We start from the raw sequence: 16842 nt of genomic DNA, 5'->3' as shown, positions 1-16842 counted from the left end.
GAATTAAATTTAAATGATATCGATAACAAATGTTGTTAACGCGTTTGATTAACACAAGTACATAGTTTGTTCTAAACAATTTTGGAAGCCATTTTTAGAGTGGAGGTCGACATTAATATGACTCGATCATCCATATTTCCTAGGAAATCTGACCATTTCACAATCCATCCGTGTTAAGTGGATAAACAAATTAATGTTTATCCATTTTTAGAGTGGAGGTCGACATTAATATGACTCGATCATCCATATTTCCTAGGACATCTGACCATTCAGCAATCCATCCGTGTTAAGTGGATAAACAATAATTTGTATATCCATTCATGATCTAGTCCATAGTCGATTTAGATATCGATTATACTCCCCATATATAGTCCTAAACGATATTGTACCACATTACATTAGGTATATTTAAAGAGTTACAAAGATGTTCAGTCCAATCCAATTAAGATAACAATAGAATTCTAATTCTCGGGGACCCTAGGACAAGTTTATATGGTTTACTCATTCACTGGTCCTTCTTTGATTATTATCCAATTTTCTTCGAAACAAACTGTCTAGGTGTTCATACTATAGAACACGAGCCTTACATAAATCTTTAATTACGCCGAAAATTGTAGAACTTTATATCATCACTTTTGGACATCAAAGTTTGTCATAAGAAGGATGATTCTAGATCATTGACTTTGGCAATTATATACGACCCAAGTTTATTTTAAACACCTCAGAAATACGAGTAAACACACCTAGTTGCACTTATACAAAAGAAATTGCCAAACACTATATAAAGAAAATTAACAATATATTTTCATAAACCAAATTGCAACTAAAAAAAAACAGGAAATTAATCGTGGCCAAAACCATTTCAATGGTCATCTTTGGCAGTTTCATAAACACTTTTAATTGGTGTAGTTTTCTAAACAAGAAGTGTGGCCATCTTTGGTCGTACCGAGGTTAAGATGGATCTGACACACATGAACGTGTTAATTAATGAAACAAGAGAAATTAAAAAGAGATTATTAGTTTTAGTGTTTCAATGATCTCTCTGCTGTAACCTTATGGTGAGATTTAGAAGAGACAAAACTGTTCTTGTGCATGTGCACTATCTTGCCTCCTCGCTTGTCCCCTTCTTCTCCTCCACATTATTCCTTATTTACTTAACTTAATCCTGGTTAATGATAATTATATTTAAATCAGAATTCTTTGTTACAACCATTTTATATATATCTGGATCTAATCTCTGCTAGTTTCTTTGCACTACAAAAAATTTCCACATTGATAGCACATGATGATAGCTCATTTTCTTTGACTGCTATGAAAGATAAGTTTTTTATTTTAATTTTATATAATAGCACTGAAACAACGCTAAGATAGAAAATCACCAAATAAAAAACTAAAATCACTCGTTCCGCCAAAATTTAGCGAAATAATTCACTTAGCGCCATATGGCTCTGATCCAAAAAAATTAAAGCCAAAGTCCAAAAAAATAAAACCCTTCACTTTACCCTATAGAAAACATATCTCCAAAAAAAAAAACATCCCAAATCGAAGAAAGAGATTTGGGATTTCGTGTGAAGCTCATCGCCGACCTCCACCGTGAAGCTCGTTGCCGGCCTCCACCGTAAAGCTCGTCGCCGGCCTCCACCCTAATTTCTATATATCTTCTCCATCCTCTTTCTCTCCTTTACCTCTTCGCTTTCTTCCTCGATTCTTCTTTTCTTCCTAGATTATTCCCTTCTCCTTAGCTCTCCTTTACCTCTTCACTCTCTTCCTACGATTATACAGCTCTGGATATATTGGATTTTGATTTCGTTGGCCTGAAACCCCAAACCAGTTTCGACGCTCGGTGCTTCACCATTCAATTAAGTCAGCCTCCTCCCTCTTTATTCTTTTCTTTTTCCTCCGCATGTACGATTTTGTTAGGGTTCAATTGATTTATGAGCACTTGAGTTAGATTTTGTTAGGGTTCAGTTGATCTATTTGGGTTAGATTGATTTCTTAGAAGCTTTTGGCCGAAGTTCTGATGATGCTTTTCATGCCCTCCAGGTGTTCGACGAATTGCCTCATTATTGGCTTGCTTGTTTCTTAACATTATTTGTCGTTCTGTAAGCTGATTCCTATTAGCTATACATATCTTATTTGATATTAGTATTACTAGAACTGTTTTGTGAATAAAAATCTAATTGTTGTGAATAAAAATTAGAGTTTTGAAATGTTTTGTGTTGATTTTTGTTTTGTGGTGTTGATGCTGAAACTTGCAGGTGCTTAAGATTCTACCTTTGAGGTCGTTAACAGGTAGAACAGTAGAGAAGAGGTCTGGTTTTTCTTTGGAAGGTCCTTAAGATTTTAATTAGTTGGTCTCGAGGTACAATTATCAACTCATATATGATTATTGCTATCTCCACAATTGTCCACTTTTGTTTTAGCTTTTTGTGTGCATACCTAAATGTTTTAGCTTTTTGTTGTTTATTCTTGTTTTGTTCACAGGAAACATTATTGCAATCTCCACAATTGTCCACCGTTGAGAAAATCAGAGATTGAGTACTACGCAATGCTTGCTAAAGTTGGTGTTCACCATTACAATGGAAGTAAGTTCGTTTCTTCTTTAGCCCGTGTAGTTTTTAAGCTTCATTGTCCCCTTCTTTGTATTTAGGTTCCATTGGGTATAATAACTGAGAATGTATTATCCTAAGTAGATGAAAGTGTAATAATCTGCTTATATGGACCATTAAGCTGATTATGAAAGTAGGATTCTAAGTAGAGTAGACTGTTATGTTTAATTGACATAAAGTGTTGATCTTTCGCAAGATCAGGAACTGCTTGAATTGCTATTGTTGTCTCTATATGTGTTTCAAATTGATTGTTGTGTTGGTCTATGATTTTGGATTGCTAGAGTTTTATATATATATATATAGACAAGAGATGCTGATATTATTAGTTGATTATTAATTTCCCTAAGTTTTTTATCTTCTAATGTTTTTCTTGCATAAGATTTCTCTAAGTGCTCTTAAAGAGAGAGATAGAAAGTGGAGGTCGGGCAGCCAAAGAAAAAGACTAACGGAAGCACTCAGGACAAAGACAATGTAGAGGATACCAAGGTGAAAGAGGAGCGAATAGAAAGAATTAAGAGATGGATGATAGTGAAGGTAACTCATTTTCTTGGAATCTGTTTTCCAAATTTGCTTGGCTGGTTGGGAAGATCTGTATATCTTGTTGTTTTAACTGCATTGATTTTATTTATGTGGTTCTTCACTTCTGTTTTCAGAATTCTCAGAAGTTTCTGATCTAAGTAAGTGGTTTTCGAGTTATGTCTATGAGTCACCGATGTTGGATACAAGTGATGGTCTTGAGTTTCTTGGAGAAAGTAAAGGTACAAAGGAAATGGAATTAGTCTCTTCTCAGGCTAAAGATATGTCTCAATCGCAGGTTGATTTTTCAGGTGAGTAAAGAGATTTGTTTACTAATAAAGTGACTCAATAATTTTTTGGTCAAGAAGCCTGAATTTTACTTGTTTTATTTCATGTTCTAACAAAAGATATAATGAATCTCGTCGTTGACGACAGTGACATAGATGAAGACTGCTGTATTTGGGGGAAATCTAAGAGAAAAGGTAGCAGTATTTTTCGAGAACCTAAGAGAAAGGAAGAGACTACAACAACCTGTGAAGCTGAGCTAACTTCCTTGAGGAATCGAGTCCAATATCTAGAAAACGAAGTAAGGATTTTGCATGATCTCATCAATAACTTCCTTGGCAAAAGTAGTATATAGAAGTTAGGATATTAGTTTAAGTATTGGATTGAGACTTGTGTTATGTATGAATTGATTTTTGGTTTATGAAAGGATGTATATCTTTTGGATGTTTATTATTATTATTATTATATTTATATTGGATATTTTGAAATTAAACAGGTTCCACCAAATACAAATAGTTTAAAACAACCGCATAAAATTAGAGTTATGGCACTGAATATTATAGCATCATAAAAATTATAGATCATAGCTTATATATATCGCTATTATAAGTCGTTATATCAAAGCGTTTGCCTAATGCTATGGTAGAATGCTCTATAATAACATACGGAAAAAACGCTATCGTATGTAGGGGGTCTACCATAACAGGGGCATAAGACAGCGTTTATGAAAACGCTATTAATGACATATAATAGCTCTTATCTCTTGCTAATAATGTAGATATTTCTTGTAGTGTTGCAAATGACCACGAGGGCCAATGAAAGGTTGTTATTTTTATTCATTTTCTTGGAATCTTTTGTTGAAAACTAAAATTCTTAACAACATTTTCTAAGTGATCTAGATGTGTTAGTCAGACGATAATCAAACATCGTGCATCTATAACATGTATAGTCGACATATAATCGACTGTCAATAAATTGTCCGTAGTCAAATAATGTACATAATTACATTTATATTCAATAAAATGAAAATGAATTTTAGTTCGTGAACAAATAATTATGCCATTACATTCCTATATTGGGTTTTTGAAAAAAAAAAAAATTGATATAAAAATATGCAAACCATTTCAGAACTTGGGATCATTTAATAGAATGCTACATCTTTTTTTCTGTCATCCGAAATTAATTAGAGTTCAAAAGAGTCATTTCTAACGAATGTCGTTTACATAATTATGAAGCGGTTCGGTACGAACTTTTCGTGCCAGATTATCCGCTTTTACATTTGCACAACGAGAAAATAAAGATAAAGAAAAGTTTGAGAACTCTCCCTTGTATATATAAATAGGGGAATTACGGTGGATTGTATCGATATCCAATTGTATATGGTAAGCAACTGATGATATTTACTGACGAGTTTCCGATAGAACTAGGTTTAGGAAAACATGTGGCATGGAACGACTATTGACGTTACACTTGGTTTATGATATCTAATATGTTAGCAATAGTACATCAAACATATGTTGGCGTGTTACCAACACCTATTACCCAAGAAGTGTCATCGGTAAAATAGTTAGGAAAATTATTGACTCTTTATCGATGGATAATAGTTACTGACGAAATTTAGGACGTTGGTCAACTGTTGATAAATTGAATTATCGACGGAATGGATCTAACCAAATGCTTTTTTTTTTTTTTTGAGGTGACTGACAAGATAAAGAAGCTTAGGCCTTGCCGGAGTTTTAGGACACATGAAGTATATACTAAAACATTATTAATTATGCGATACAAAACGTACATCACTTTTTTTTCTTTACAATAATACTTTTCTAAAAATCTTACCGGCATTAGGCATATACCTCAATGGCCCCCATAAATACCTAAAGTTGGACAAATATCAATATGTAGATATATATATATGACGAGCGAAGTCCACTAAAAGAAACAGAACATAACATCATCTATCCATTATGTCTTCCTCTCGAACACAACCCTCTTCGTCTTCTTCTTCAGTTTGGCAACTCCAATACATGAAGCTCCACTTTTTCACAAAGATTCGTTGCCTTTTGAAATCCAAAGCATCTTCCCGCAAACGAAATCTTCAAGCCTTACCAGAGAAATCAAGAACCTATCAAGATTCCGAGAAAGTGGCGGCGCTTCCGGAAGCAATAGTACTAAAGCTACCAGAAGATGAGAATGAGGAGGTTGTGTTACAGAAAACTGTGAAGAAGCTTCACTTTGGAAGCTGGGAAGAGAAGGAAAAAGCTGCCATCGAGATCGAGAAACTTGCTCGAGAAGACAAGAAGACTCGGAAGCTCATGGCTGAGCTCGGTGTTCTTCAAGTTCTTGTTTATATGGTCGCTTCCGATGTTTCCGGCCATCAGAAAGCTGCTGTCAATGCTCTTATTCAGCTTTCTCATGGAACCTACAAGTAAGTTCCTTTAGTTTTTCAAAAAGAACTTTTACTAATTTTATCAAATTATTCCACTGATAAATCAAAATTCATAAATATCCATGCATGTGTATAATATATGTTGTCAATATTAAAAAATAATAATAATAATGTTGTCAATATTTGTCTAATTTATGTGACCACAAGAAGGAAATGTTAAATATTTTTCTTGTGTTATTGTTTAGTCTTGGTTTTTGTTTTTGGTGTGTATGGTAATTGTCCAATTACCTTCTTGTGTTGCTTTACAATCATTTAGACTAGACTTGCATTTGATTTTAAATCAACTTGCATTTTTCCCTTTATCCAAACTAAAGGTGATTGAATTATTGGATTTACGTTTATAAAAAATATATTGGATTTACGTTATTGGCTAGATATGAATTTTAGAAGATATCATACCATCTGTCCTTTTGCTTTGTATATCTTTGACTTAGAAAGTTAGAATATTAAAATGAGGAAAATAAATAGTTTGAAAATAGATAGTGAAGTTTTCGAATATATAAAATAAGTTCATAAGTCATTGGTTGACAAAACTATCCACTATAGTGATATTTTACCGAAATTAATTCCTTTGACTAAAGGTGATGTTATGCCTAATTTTCTCCATTCACTAATCACTATAATCGTCAATTTCTTTTTGTCAACCAATATTCATTTTTTCTTTTTCTTTTTATTTTTTGACATAGTTTTGATTTTGAAACTAATGCGATAAATAATTATAACCATAATAGTGGATCCTGCCGTAGCATCTAATTTGCCTTTATGAAGTACGCTTGAAGTTTCCCTCACGTGCCTTTCTTTCTCTCACTGATTTAAGTTTGCTCAATATTGAGATTTGAGTGCTACATAAAGGCAACATTATCACCTTATACACCTATAGGTATAATAATTAATTTAGAATTGTGCATGTGTGTACCATATTATATTATTATGTATAACTCTAAAATTTTGTTTTTGTATAAATTTATCTGCAAATGATTTTTCAATCTGAAATTAATTTATCTGCAATGTATTTTTCATAGTGTTAAAGATAGTTTAGAATTTGATATATGTGTTCATTTTTAGTAAATGATAATGTATAATATAGATGCCTATAACTTACGGAAAATACAAAGAATATAGACATAGACGAGTTTGGAAAGCTTCGGTGGCATTCCACTAAGAAATGGATGAATATGTATTGGTCAGTATTGTGATATATTCATCCATTTCTTAATACTAATAAACAAACAGATAAATGTGACATTATAGTCTAATAATGAATGTTAATCACTATTAAAAGAAAATTAAGAATATTAATTCCGAGTGCGTCGGAACTTGGAAGAGCCGAGAGATCAAATCACGTTAGTTGACAGCCCATTAGTATATCTCTAATTGGCCATTAATTTTTTCTGACCATTCATCTATTAGACAAGTTGAAGATCATATTCCACTGACCTCTGCCTAATCTATACGTGTCTTACTTAGTACATAATAACATACATATGATTATTTTTATATAATTATTGTAACTCTTTCTAATACTACAAGATCTATCAATAACTACATAGATTTAGCAAAAAGTTGAAACATATCTTTAGATGAATTTGAAATTGATTAAAACGTGGTTGTTAAGAAAAACTTTTAGGACTTAATCAATGTTACTTGAGTTTTTAAGAACTTTATCTCTTCTTGCTTCACAAATGATTCTTTTTAAAGAGATATATTTTAGTTTTGCATCAGCGAATACTGAATAAATTGTTTTTTGGAATTCTCATAAAAGTTGTTGGAAAATTTGCGTCACTTTATCATAAATTTTTGTTTTATATTTTAAAAGTTTATTTTTTTTGCATAAATAATTGAAATTAAATATATAATACTAATATATAATATAAACTTACTAAATATATGAAATATTGATATAAATGGATATATTGAATTTTATTATATAAATTTTTTCCTGCGATTTTGCGGAGAGGTTTTGAGTTTGATTATATACAATATTGATAATTTCAATAACGTAAAGTAGGTGATATCCGCGCCATGCGCAGAAAAGATGTTACGTCAAAGGCAAACTCTTATGAGAAAAGGATCGAAAGAGATAAAATTTGATATTTCATATAGTGTAAAATAAACGGAAACTTAGTGTTCAAAGAAAAAAAAATGCAATAAACGAAAACGTTAATATTTTTAATATCCTTTGTCTCTGGCATCAAAAATACTCCGCATTCTTAAAACTTCTAGGCATGTAGGATCTATATATACATTTTTAAAGTACATTTAGCAAATAAATCCTGAAGTTGAGAAGTATTTACAATAGAATGCCATTGTCATAAATGTTTATATATTAACTAATATTACAAAATATTTTCAAAAACAACTTTTAGAAACTGTGGCTTCCAAATATGGTAACAAATTGATTTTGTTTCTAAATTTTCCCAAAACATGTCTACCAAATTTAAACATTAATATATAATCCTTTTTTCACTTCTATATGATCTTACAGTAATTTATTTTGAATTTATATAAAATACATATAATTAATAAAATAGTAAGATTTTTCTGCATATAATGTTATTCAAATTTTTAAAAATGGACATATATTACTCAATCAATGAACAAAAAGTATGTGTACAATACAAAAAGTATTGCTTAAAAAATTGGACAATGGTTCAGAGTCATACTATAAAAATGACCAAAATGATTCTGAGTACAAAACGAGGTTATATGGTGGGACGGATTTGAGTCGATATTAATACGTGACGGTATACCTCGGGTGAAACCTAGAATTAAAAATAAAAATATAATTATATAATCTTAAATATTTTTTTTTGTTTAAATGTGTAATCTTAAATATTATATAATCTTAAATATTAAACAAACCAAACAATATTAACCAAAAAAAATATAACTTAAAATTTTTAGTTTAAAAAAATCGACCCGCCATATACCGCGGGGTAAATTTTTTCGATACAAAATAATATCAAATTATTATAATAGTCTATGATTATAAATACTTGCCAATATTAACACTATATCATTTATACACCTACAAATCTTCTAAGTACACATATTTCAACTATATTAATTATAATATAAAATAATTAAATGAGATTTTTTTTATAATATCAATTTTAAAATACAATAAATTATAAATTATTATATAAAATACATAAAATACAATTTTGCCCTGCGATGTACCGCGGGTTAAATCCTACTTGAATAAAATATGGATGCATGTACGTGCAGTAGTACCTCTCAAGATACCTAATCGATCAAAATAATATAAACTTAAAACAAACACTAATATAGTTTAAAATATATACAATCATAAACAACGTATAATATTATATACATAATACAGTATTGAGAATTTCAATAATGTAAATTAGTTTTAAAGTTTGATTCTTATTTTTCTCTTACTTCAGGAACAAGGCGCTGATGGTGAACGCCGATATATGCTCAAAGCTACCCAAAAATGTCGAAGTTCTCGACCAATCAACAAGACATGGCTTTGCGGAGCTTCTGCTTTCACTGTCTTCTCTAACAAACACACAATTACCAGTAGCTTCATCACAGATTCTACCGTTCTTAATGGACACAATGAACTCAGATTCAACAGACATGAAAATAAAAGAGATTTGTCTAGCCACCATAAGCAATCTCTGCCTCGTGTTGGAAAACGCAGGACCATTGGTCTTGAACGGGGCAGTGCAGACACTCCTAAGGCTAATGTCAGCTAAAGACTTGTCCGAGAAGGCACTAGCGAGTCTAGGGCAATTGGTGGTAACTCAAATGGGTAAAAAAGCAATGGAGGATTGTTTGATTGTGCCCAAAGGTTTGATAGAGATTCTAACATGGGAAGATAAACCGAAATGCCAAGAATACTCAGTGTATATCTTGATGGTATTAGCTCATCAGAGTTGGAGCCAGCGCGAGAAAATGACCAAGGCAGGGATTGTGCCGGTACTTCTTGAAGTGAGCTTACTTGGGAGCCCTCTAGTTCAAAAGAGGGCAGTGAAACTATTGCAGTGGTTCAAGGATGAGAGAAATGTACGGATGGGTCCTCATTCGGGTCCACAAACGGGTTGGATGAGTCCTGGGATGGGATCTCCAATGAGCCCGAGGTCAGGGGAAGAAGGTAGGAAGATGATGAAGAATCTAGTGAAACAGAGTTTGTACAAGAACATGGAGATGATAACTCGACGAGGGAATGTGGATATGGAGAGTGAAAGTTGTAGGCTTAAGTCTTTGATCATCAGCACTAGCTCCAAAAGCTTGACTTATTGATCTTTATTTTGTGTTCTGACATTGCCATATAAAGTATCAGTGAGTGCCTTGCTCTGAACAGAAAAATATTTATTTATACAAGAGAATAAAAAAAGGGAGAAGAGAGAAGTGCAATTACCAAAATATGAAACTTTTAGAATGATAATTTAAAGAAATCAGCATTTTCACTTATAACTTAGAGAACGAGTTAGAGAATGTGAAGCACAAAGAGTATTTTACAAGTAAAAGTTTTTATCTAAGAACATAATCGTTTTTCCGAGGTTAATAATCTTATTTATAGAAGAGTCGAATTCGGAAGCTTAGTTGAATCGGTCTATTAGACAACTACAATTTGATTTATACACCGTTTAAGACTTCATGTTCATGATAGACTAAACAACTTTTCTTGGAGGAATTTGACAACATGCTAGCTTTATAATAATCATTACCCATTTAAATGGCAACATTTAAAGTCCATGATGAATCGGAAATTCGCTTTTGTTACTTGTAAGCAACATTGTTTTTGAAAGGAAAGCCCAAGAATAGTGGAGTAAAGATTAATGATTGACGTGAATTTTCAACATACAAAGGTCAAGAAACGGATCAAGTGCCACTAGAAGGGACTTGGGCATTTCAATAGGGATTGTCAAGTCATGATAAATGAATATATTAGATTAAAAACCATGAATGGGGAATATGTATCCAGTCACTTATCGCTTACAATTCTGGTTGAGTTGGGCCGGACTCTTGTCTTATGTTTAATGGGGTTGGAGAGCCCATCAGTAAATTTTTGGCATAGAAGTAGCCCATTTATTTCTAATCTTGACCCGTTAAGATGCATTACCTTGGTTTCGACTGATGAAGAGGTTTTTGCATTCTCCAACTTGGTATACAACAAGCCAATTGTTTCCTATCATGTAAAGTGATCCTTGCACTGTTCCTCTTTTTTGGAAGAGAAATTGATCCCATCTATTTCCCTCTTCATGAGAGGTGATCTTATTCCAAATCTAATTGCGAAGATATTTTCTGCTATCCTAACTATTTCACATTTTTGTGTAAAGGTCTATACAAGACCAAAAGATGCAACACGTCTCATTTTGGTGAGTCTCGAAGTTTAAGACTGTGAATCAAAGTCACATTGTAAAGTGACCAGCTATTCCAAAGTTAATTGAAAGATTTGTACTGAAGTTCGTTTCTCTCATGGGTGTGCTAATATGTGGCATCTTCGATAATTCTTTTAATGATTTTTCAAACTCTGCTGAGTTTGCGTATTTATCTTTATTTTGCTTTATTGCGATAGGAGATAGGCTTGCACATTAGGTATGTCTGATGATGCCTTCAACATTTGTAATCGCTTAAATTTCAATGAAGTTGAGATTTGACCTAAAACAATAAAAAACAAAAAAGACAATAACAGAAATATAAAACATAGGGAATCTTGCAAAATGTACCACTTTTTGAAAAGTGGCTTTCAAAATCTACCACAATTGGAAACAATTTTCAAAATCTACCACATTTCATTGCCACATGCAAATTTGTGGACGAAATTGTCCTTGATTGTGACAGACTGCTGTGTCAGATAAAAGGGACAAGTTAACACTGGCGGGAAGAAAAGGAAGCAAACTGCATTAAATGTTGCACGTTTACAATTGCATATAATTTTATTTAAATAATATATTATATCGGGGACAAATTCAGATCGAATGAGTAAGAGAATTAGATCGGGGACAAATTCAGATCGAATGGGTAATAGATATAGATCGAGGACAAGTTCAGCTCGAATGGGTAATAGAACTAGATCGGGAACAAGTTCTGATAGAATGAGTAATATAATTAGATCGGGGACAAGTTCATATCGAATGAGTGATAGAATTAGATCGGAGACAAGTTTAGATAGAATGGGTAATAGAATTAGATCGGGGACAAGTCAAATCGAATGAGTAATATAATTAAATCAAAAATTGAGCGTGATGATTTTATCATCCAATTCTCTTTACTGTTCATCGCCAGATGGTGTAGTTTTGCCTGCCAGAGATCTGGATTTACTCGGGGACAACTGGATCTTTTTGTTATTTTGCAATAGAAGGAAAAATCCAGATCTCTGGCAGGCAAAACTACAAGATCTAAATAAAATTCGAAACACTTAAATGAGAACAATTGGTGGACAAGATGTGGGATTCATGATAATAAAGCAAGATGATGAAATTGGGGACAAGATCTAGACGCAACAGAGAATTTCCAATCGAGGACAAGATCTGGAGACAAAAACGAAAGTTAATTGTTTAGTTTCAAGAGATATAATGTTTCTCGGTTAAAGCGCACGTGTCTCGAGAGAAGAGAGATAAATAGAGAAGTGAATGGGGTAGGGAAGATAAATAGGGAGGAGAGATAAATAGGAAAGATAAATAGAGAGGGCAAATTGGTAACTTCAAATACTAAATGTGGTAGGAGTTGAAAGGAAGTTATGAATGTGGTAGATTTTAAAAGAAATTGGAAAAAAGTGGTAATTGTTGTAGTTTTTCCTAAAACATATGTTTGACAAAGAAAAAAAAAATACAAATCATAATTCCTAAATAATAGGTCTGGGCATTCGGGTATGCGGGTCGGATTCCGGTAAAACCTGATCGGGTACGAGTTTTTCGGATATATGAGTTTAGGACCCAATAGGGTAAATAAAAAAATCGGTTCAATTTCAGATCCTTTCGCGTTCGGCTCGGTTTGGGTATAAATTTTTAAAACCGCTAAATACCCGCTATAGAAATGTTTGGGTAAATTCTCAGGTTTTCGGGTGAATACCGGATTTTCAGGTAAATACCCGGGTTCAGGTAAAAATTCAAGTTTAGTGTAAAATTTCGGGTTTTCGAATAAAACATTCGGGTATTTTCGGGTTCGGATATATGAGTTTTGGATCCAATAGGATAAATCTAAATTTTCGAGTTCGGGTTCGTGTCAAAAATTTTGGGTCAGTTCTTGTTCGGATACTCAGTTCCGGTTTTTTTGCACAGCCCTATTCCTAATGATAGGTGAAATAGTAGAATATATATATATATGATGGTTGTGACTGGTGTGTAGATAGAGTAATAAGAAGAAAAGTAAAAAAGTTGAAGAAAGTGAAAGAGTAAAAACTAGTGCAAAAAGTTTCTCATGTTTTAAGTAGATGAAAAAGTTACGTTTGTTTTATTGTTTTCCCCTATTTTGAATGTAAATGAGCTGAAAAATATTTCAGCTATTATTATTCTGATTGGCTAAATTTTTGTGGGAATGGGTAGAAATAGTTTTTTACTTTTTTTTTTTTTTTTTTCTTTTGCACTATTTTTTTTTTGAATTTAATGTTAAATTATATTCAAAAGAAAAATAAACGTTTTCTACAAATCAATGCGATGCAATTCAAAACATTTTATAGAAAATTTATAAGAAAACAGAGTCTCCTCTATGGCCTTGATGCAAACCAAGCGTGAAAGCCGGTTGAGTCTCCTCCTCCTCTTACTGTGCTCAAACGGTTGCGGACGTTTTTGTCGATCATCTTGACAAGTATTTCAGCTAGTGAAGGCTGCTCACCGTATCTTCTTCTACTTCTTTCACCTTTGGAGAAAAGTTTTTGTCTTATCAATGTCATCCCCTTTGAGTAGGATCATGATCTCTCGCCAACGGTCCAAGTACTTATCCAACAGAAGCCCCATTACCAAGTCTTTCCAAACAGTTTTCGAATACAGACACATGAAGAACAAATGTTCTCTTGTTTCTATGGGCTCACCACAGAATACGCAACTCGGGTTTACGTTTTGCTTTCATGTCAACATTCTTTCCCCTGTTGCTACTCTGTTTTTTACTACTAGCCAAGTGATAAAAGCATATTTTGGAGTTGCATGGGTGAACCATATCTCCTTATATCCTTCAATCATCGCCTTCGTAGTACGGATTTGCGCCCATGTGTCTCTTGTTGAGAATCTCTTTCGGTAACAACTGTTTTTCCCTTTCCATAGGACCACATCAGGCTCATTCCCTCTCTGTTGCAACCTCGTTTTTTTAATTTCCTCTTCAATACTATTCAACACTGGCTGACGGTGCTTTCTTCTTCTAGCCATTGCCATCACTTCCCCAACGGAACTCGATAAAGGTATACCCAAGTCAATGCATCCTCGGTCACCTAACGTCTCCTTAAGGCAACCAAAGTCAGTCCATGAGTCATACCAGAATGATGTAGATTCTCCATTCTTGACTTCCACTCTATGAAACTGTCTTGCAATATCACGGTACTTCAGTAGCTTTCGCCATATCCACGATCCACAAGAGGTGTTCTCTTTCACAGCCCAGAACGAACCATTGCGGATTAGATATCTGCTGACCCAGTTCACCCATAAGGAACCCTTTGCAGACAAATGCGCCAAATTAGCTTTAACATGTTGACCTTGTTTGCTTCCTCTATTGATCTCAAACCCAAACCTCCCTCGTTCTTTGGTGTGCATACCTCAGCCCACGCCACCTTTGCCTTTTTATTATTCAGAAAAGGACCGGACCACAAAAACGCCAAGCACATCTTATCGATCTCTTGAATGCAAGCTTTAGGGAGTCTAAAAGCTGCAATCCAAAAATTTGTAAGACTGAATGTGACTGAGCGGAGCAACTACAGTCTACCAGCAAAGGAAAGTGTCCTAGCTGTCCATGAGCTTATTTGTGATCTTACTTTTTCCAAGAGAGGAAGATAATCCGAAGAAGTCATCCTTCTTGTTAATAGTGGCAGCCCCAAATATCTTACCGGCAAAGAACCATACTCAAATGGGAATTGTTGCAGAATTTCTGTCTTTATATCTGTTGGAACCCCAACCATATACAATGTCGATTTCTCGAGACTGATTTTGAGGCCTGAGTGAGTTGCGAATTCATCAAAGACCTCAAGCGCTCCTTGTATTGATTTTTTTGTTCCATCAACAAATACCATCAGATCATCTGCAAAACAGAGATGAGTGAGCTTCAAGTGTTTACAGTTTGGATGATATCCTATTTTCTTCTCAATTGCAGCTTTGTCAAGCTTGAGTGATAGCACATTCATGCAGATCACAAATAGATAGGGACTGAGTGAACAGCCTTGACGTAGAACGCGTTCACTTCCAAAGTAACCGGCAAGCTCCCCACTAACTTGTACAGAGAATGATGCCGTAGTGATGCAAGTTTGAATCCATTTAATGAATTATTCCGGAAAATCAAGCGCCCGAAGTGTATTAAGCAAGAAGCTCCATTGTACGGAGTCAAAAGCTTTGGATATATCAATTTTCATCGCACATCGTGAAGAGACAGAGTCCTTGTGATAGTCCTTAGTAATTTATGTTGCCAACAAGAGGTTTTCCATGAGCAATCTGTCCTTGACAAAAGCTGTTTGATTCGGAGCTATAAACTTGGGGAGAATAGTCTTAAGCCTGTTTGCAAGGAGCTTGGAGATGACTTTGTAGAGGACGTTGCAACATGATATCGGTCTGTAATCCTTCATGACCACTGCGTCTTTTTTCTTTGGTATTAGTGCTAGAATGGTTGAGTTTACTCCCTTGGGTAGGAAACCGGTCTTGAAAAAAGACTGAATTGCTACCACAAAATCCTTTCCCACTATTGCCCATGAATCTTTGAAGAATTCACAAGTAAAACCGTCAGGTCCTGGAGATTTATTTGTTGGCATCGAAAATAACACTTTTTCACTTCCTCCTCCGAAACTTCACTTTTCAGCAGTTCCTTATCATTTTCCTCACATCTAAATGTCATAATGTTCTGCCGCTCCTCACATGACCATTCAACATAATCAGTTGGTTTCATGGAAAGAAAATCCTTGAAGTGTTTTCAGCTTCAGTTTTAATGCTCTTTTGGGGGTCCGCTATCCTACCATCTTCACATCTTATCTCTCTTATGTTGTTGCGAGTTTCCCGAACTTTCACAGCCGTGTGAAAAGTTTTGTTGTTTTGATCCCCAGTTGTCATCTAATGTAACTTTCCTTTTTGTTTTAGATATCCTTATTCAATATTCGATAGCCTTTGCCATTTTTCATAAGCCTCAGCTTCAGCTACAACCGCTTGTGATGAGGGATTTGCCATTGTCACCGCCTGTAGTTCACAAAGAGTTTATGAGCTGCTCTGGTTCACATAGTTATATCACCTACCATCTTCTTTCCCATTGTTCGCAACATAGGTTTGAGTTCTTTTAACTGTTTGGACAGCTTGTACATTTCAGCTATTGAGTGGAAGAGAGGCGGTGAGTTTCGCCATTTTTCTACTAGTTCATTGTGGTAGCCGGGATACTTTGTAACTATATTCACGAATTTGAATGGCCTCTAAATTCTGGTAGCCCGTTCTGCGATTTGAATTCGATATCTTTGATGATCTGAGCAACCTCCTAGTTCAAAAACAGAGTAGGAATCCTCATATTTGTTGAGCCAAGTCCTGGTGACCAGTACTCTATCCAGTTTCTTGCAGATCACCCCATCCTACCTTTTATTACACCAAGTGAAACGCTGGCCTTGGTAGCTCATATCTGTTAGCTCACAGTTCCTGACCAGATCCTGAAAGTCCCTCATCCCAGGAGGAATCGATGGAGAAGTGTCATATAGTGAATGGTCATCACCTTCTAAAATCTCATTAAAATCTCCACAAATTAACCAAGCTTTATTTTGAAACACGGGAGAATCATGATGATGTCGGAGGTCATCCCATTGAGTCTTCTTGTCCGCAATAAAATTTGAGGCGTAAACAAAAAAAA

The 16842-nt window shown here is 34.2% G+C and overlaps 1 protein-coding gene and 1 pseudogene across 1 annotated transcript; both read left to right on the top strand.

The window, feature by feature from the left end:
- The first annotated feature begins 1528 nt into the window (after positions 1-1528).
- On the top strand, positions 1529-3754 carry LOC9316982 (annotated as a pseudogene).
- Positions 3755-5162: 1408 nt separating this feature from the next.
- LOC9315155 (U-box domain-containing protein 6) lies at positions 5163-10248 on the top strand. Its single transcript, XM_002880868.2, has 2 exons — positions 5163-5835; positions 9264-10248. Exons 1-2 carry the CDS (start codon positions 5375-5377, stop codon positions 10123-10125), a joined length of 1323 nt encoding a protein of 440 aa, XP_002880914.1. The 5' UTR covers positions 5163-5374; the 3' UTR covers positions 10126-10248.
- Positions 10249-16842: the final 6594 nt, after the last annotated feature.

The sequence above is a fragment of the Arabidopsis lyrata genome, assembly GCF_000004255.2.
Source record: "Arabidopsis lyrata subsp. lyrata unplaced genomic scaffold ARALYscaffold_4, whole genome shotgun sequence".
Taxonomy (NCBI): Eukaryota; Viridiplantae; Streptophyta; class Magnoliopsida; order Brassicales; family Brassicaceae; genus Arabidopsis; species Arabidopsis lyrata.
The sequence above is the reverse complement of the archived record's forward strand: the minus strand, read 5'-3'. Positions and strand labels throughout refer to the sequence as shown.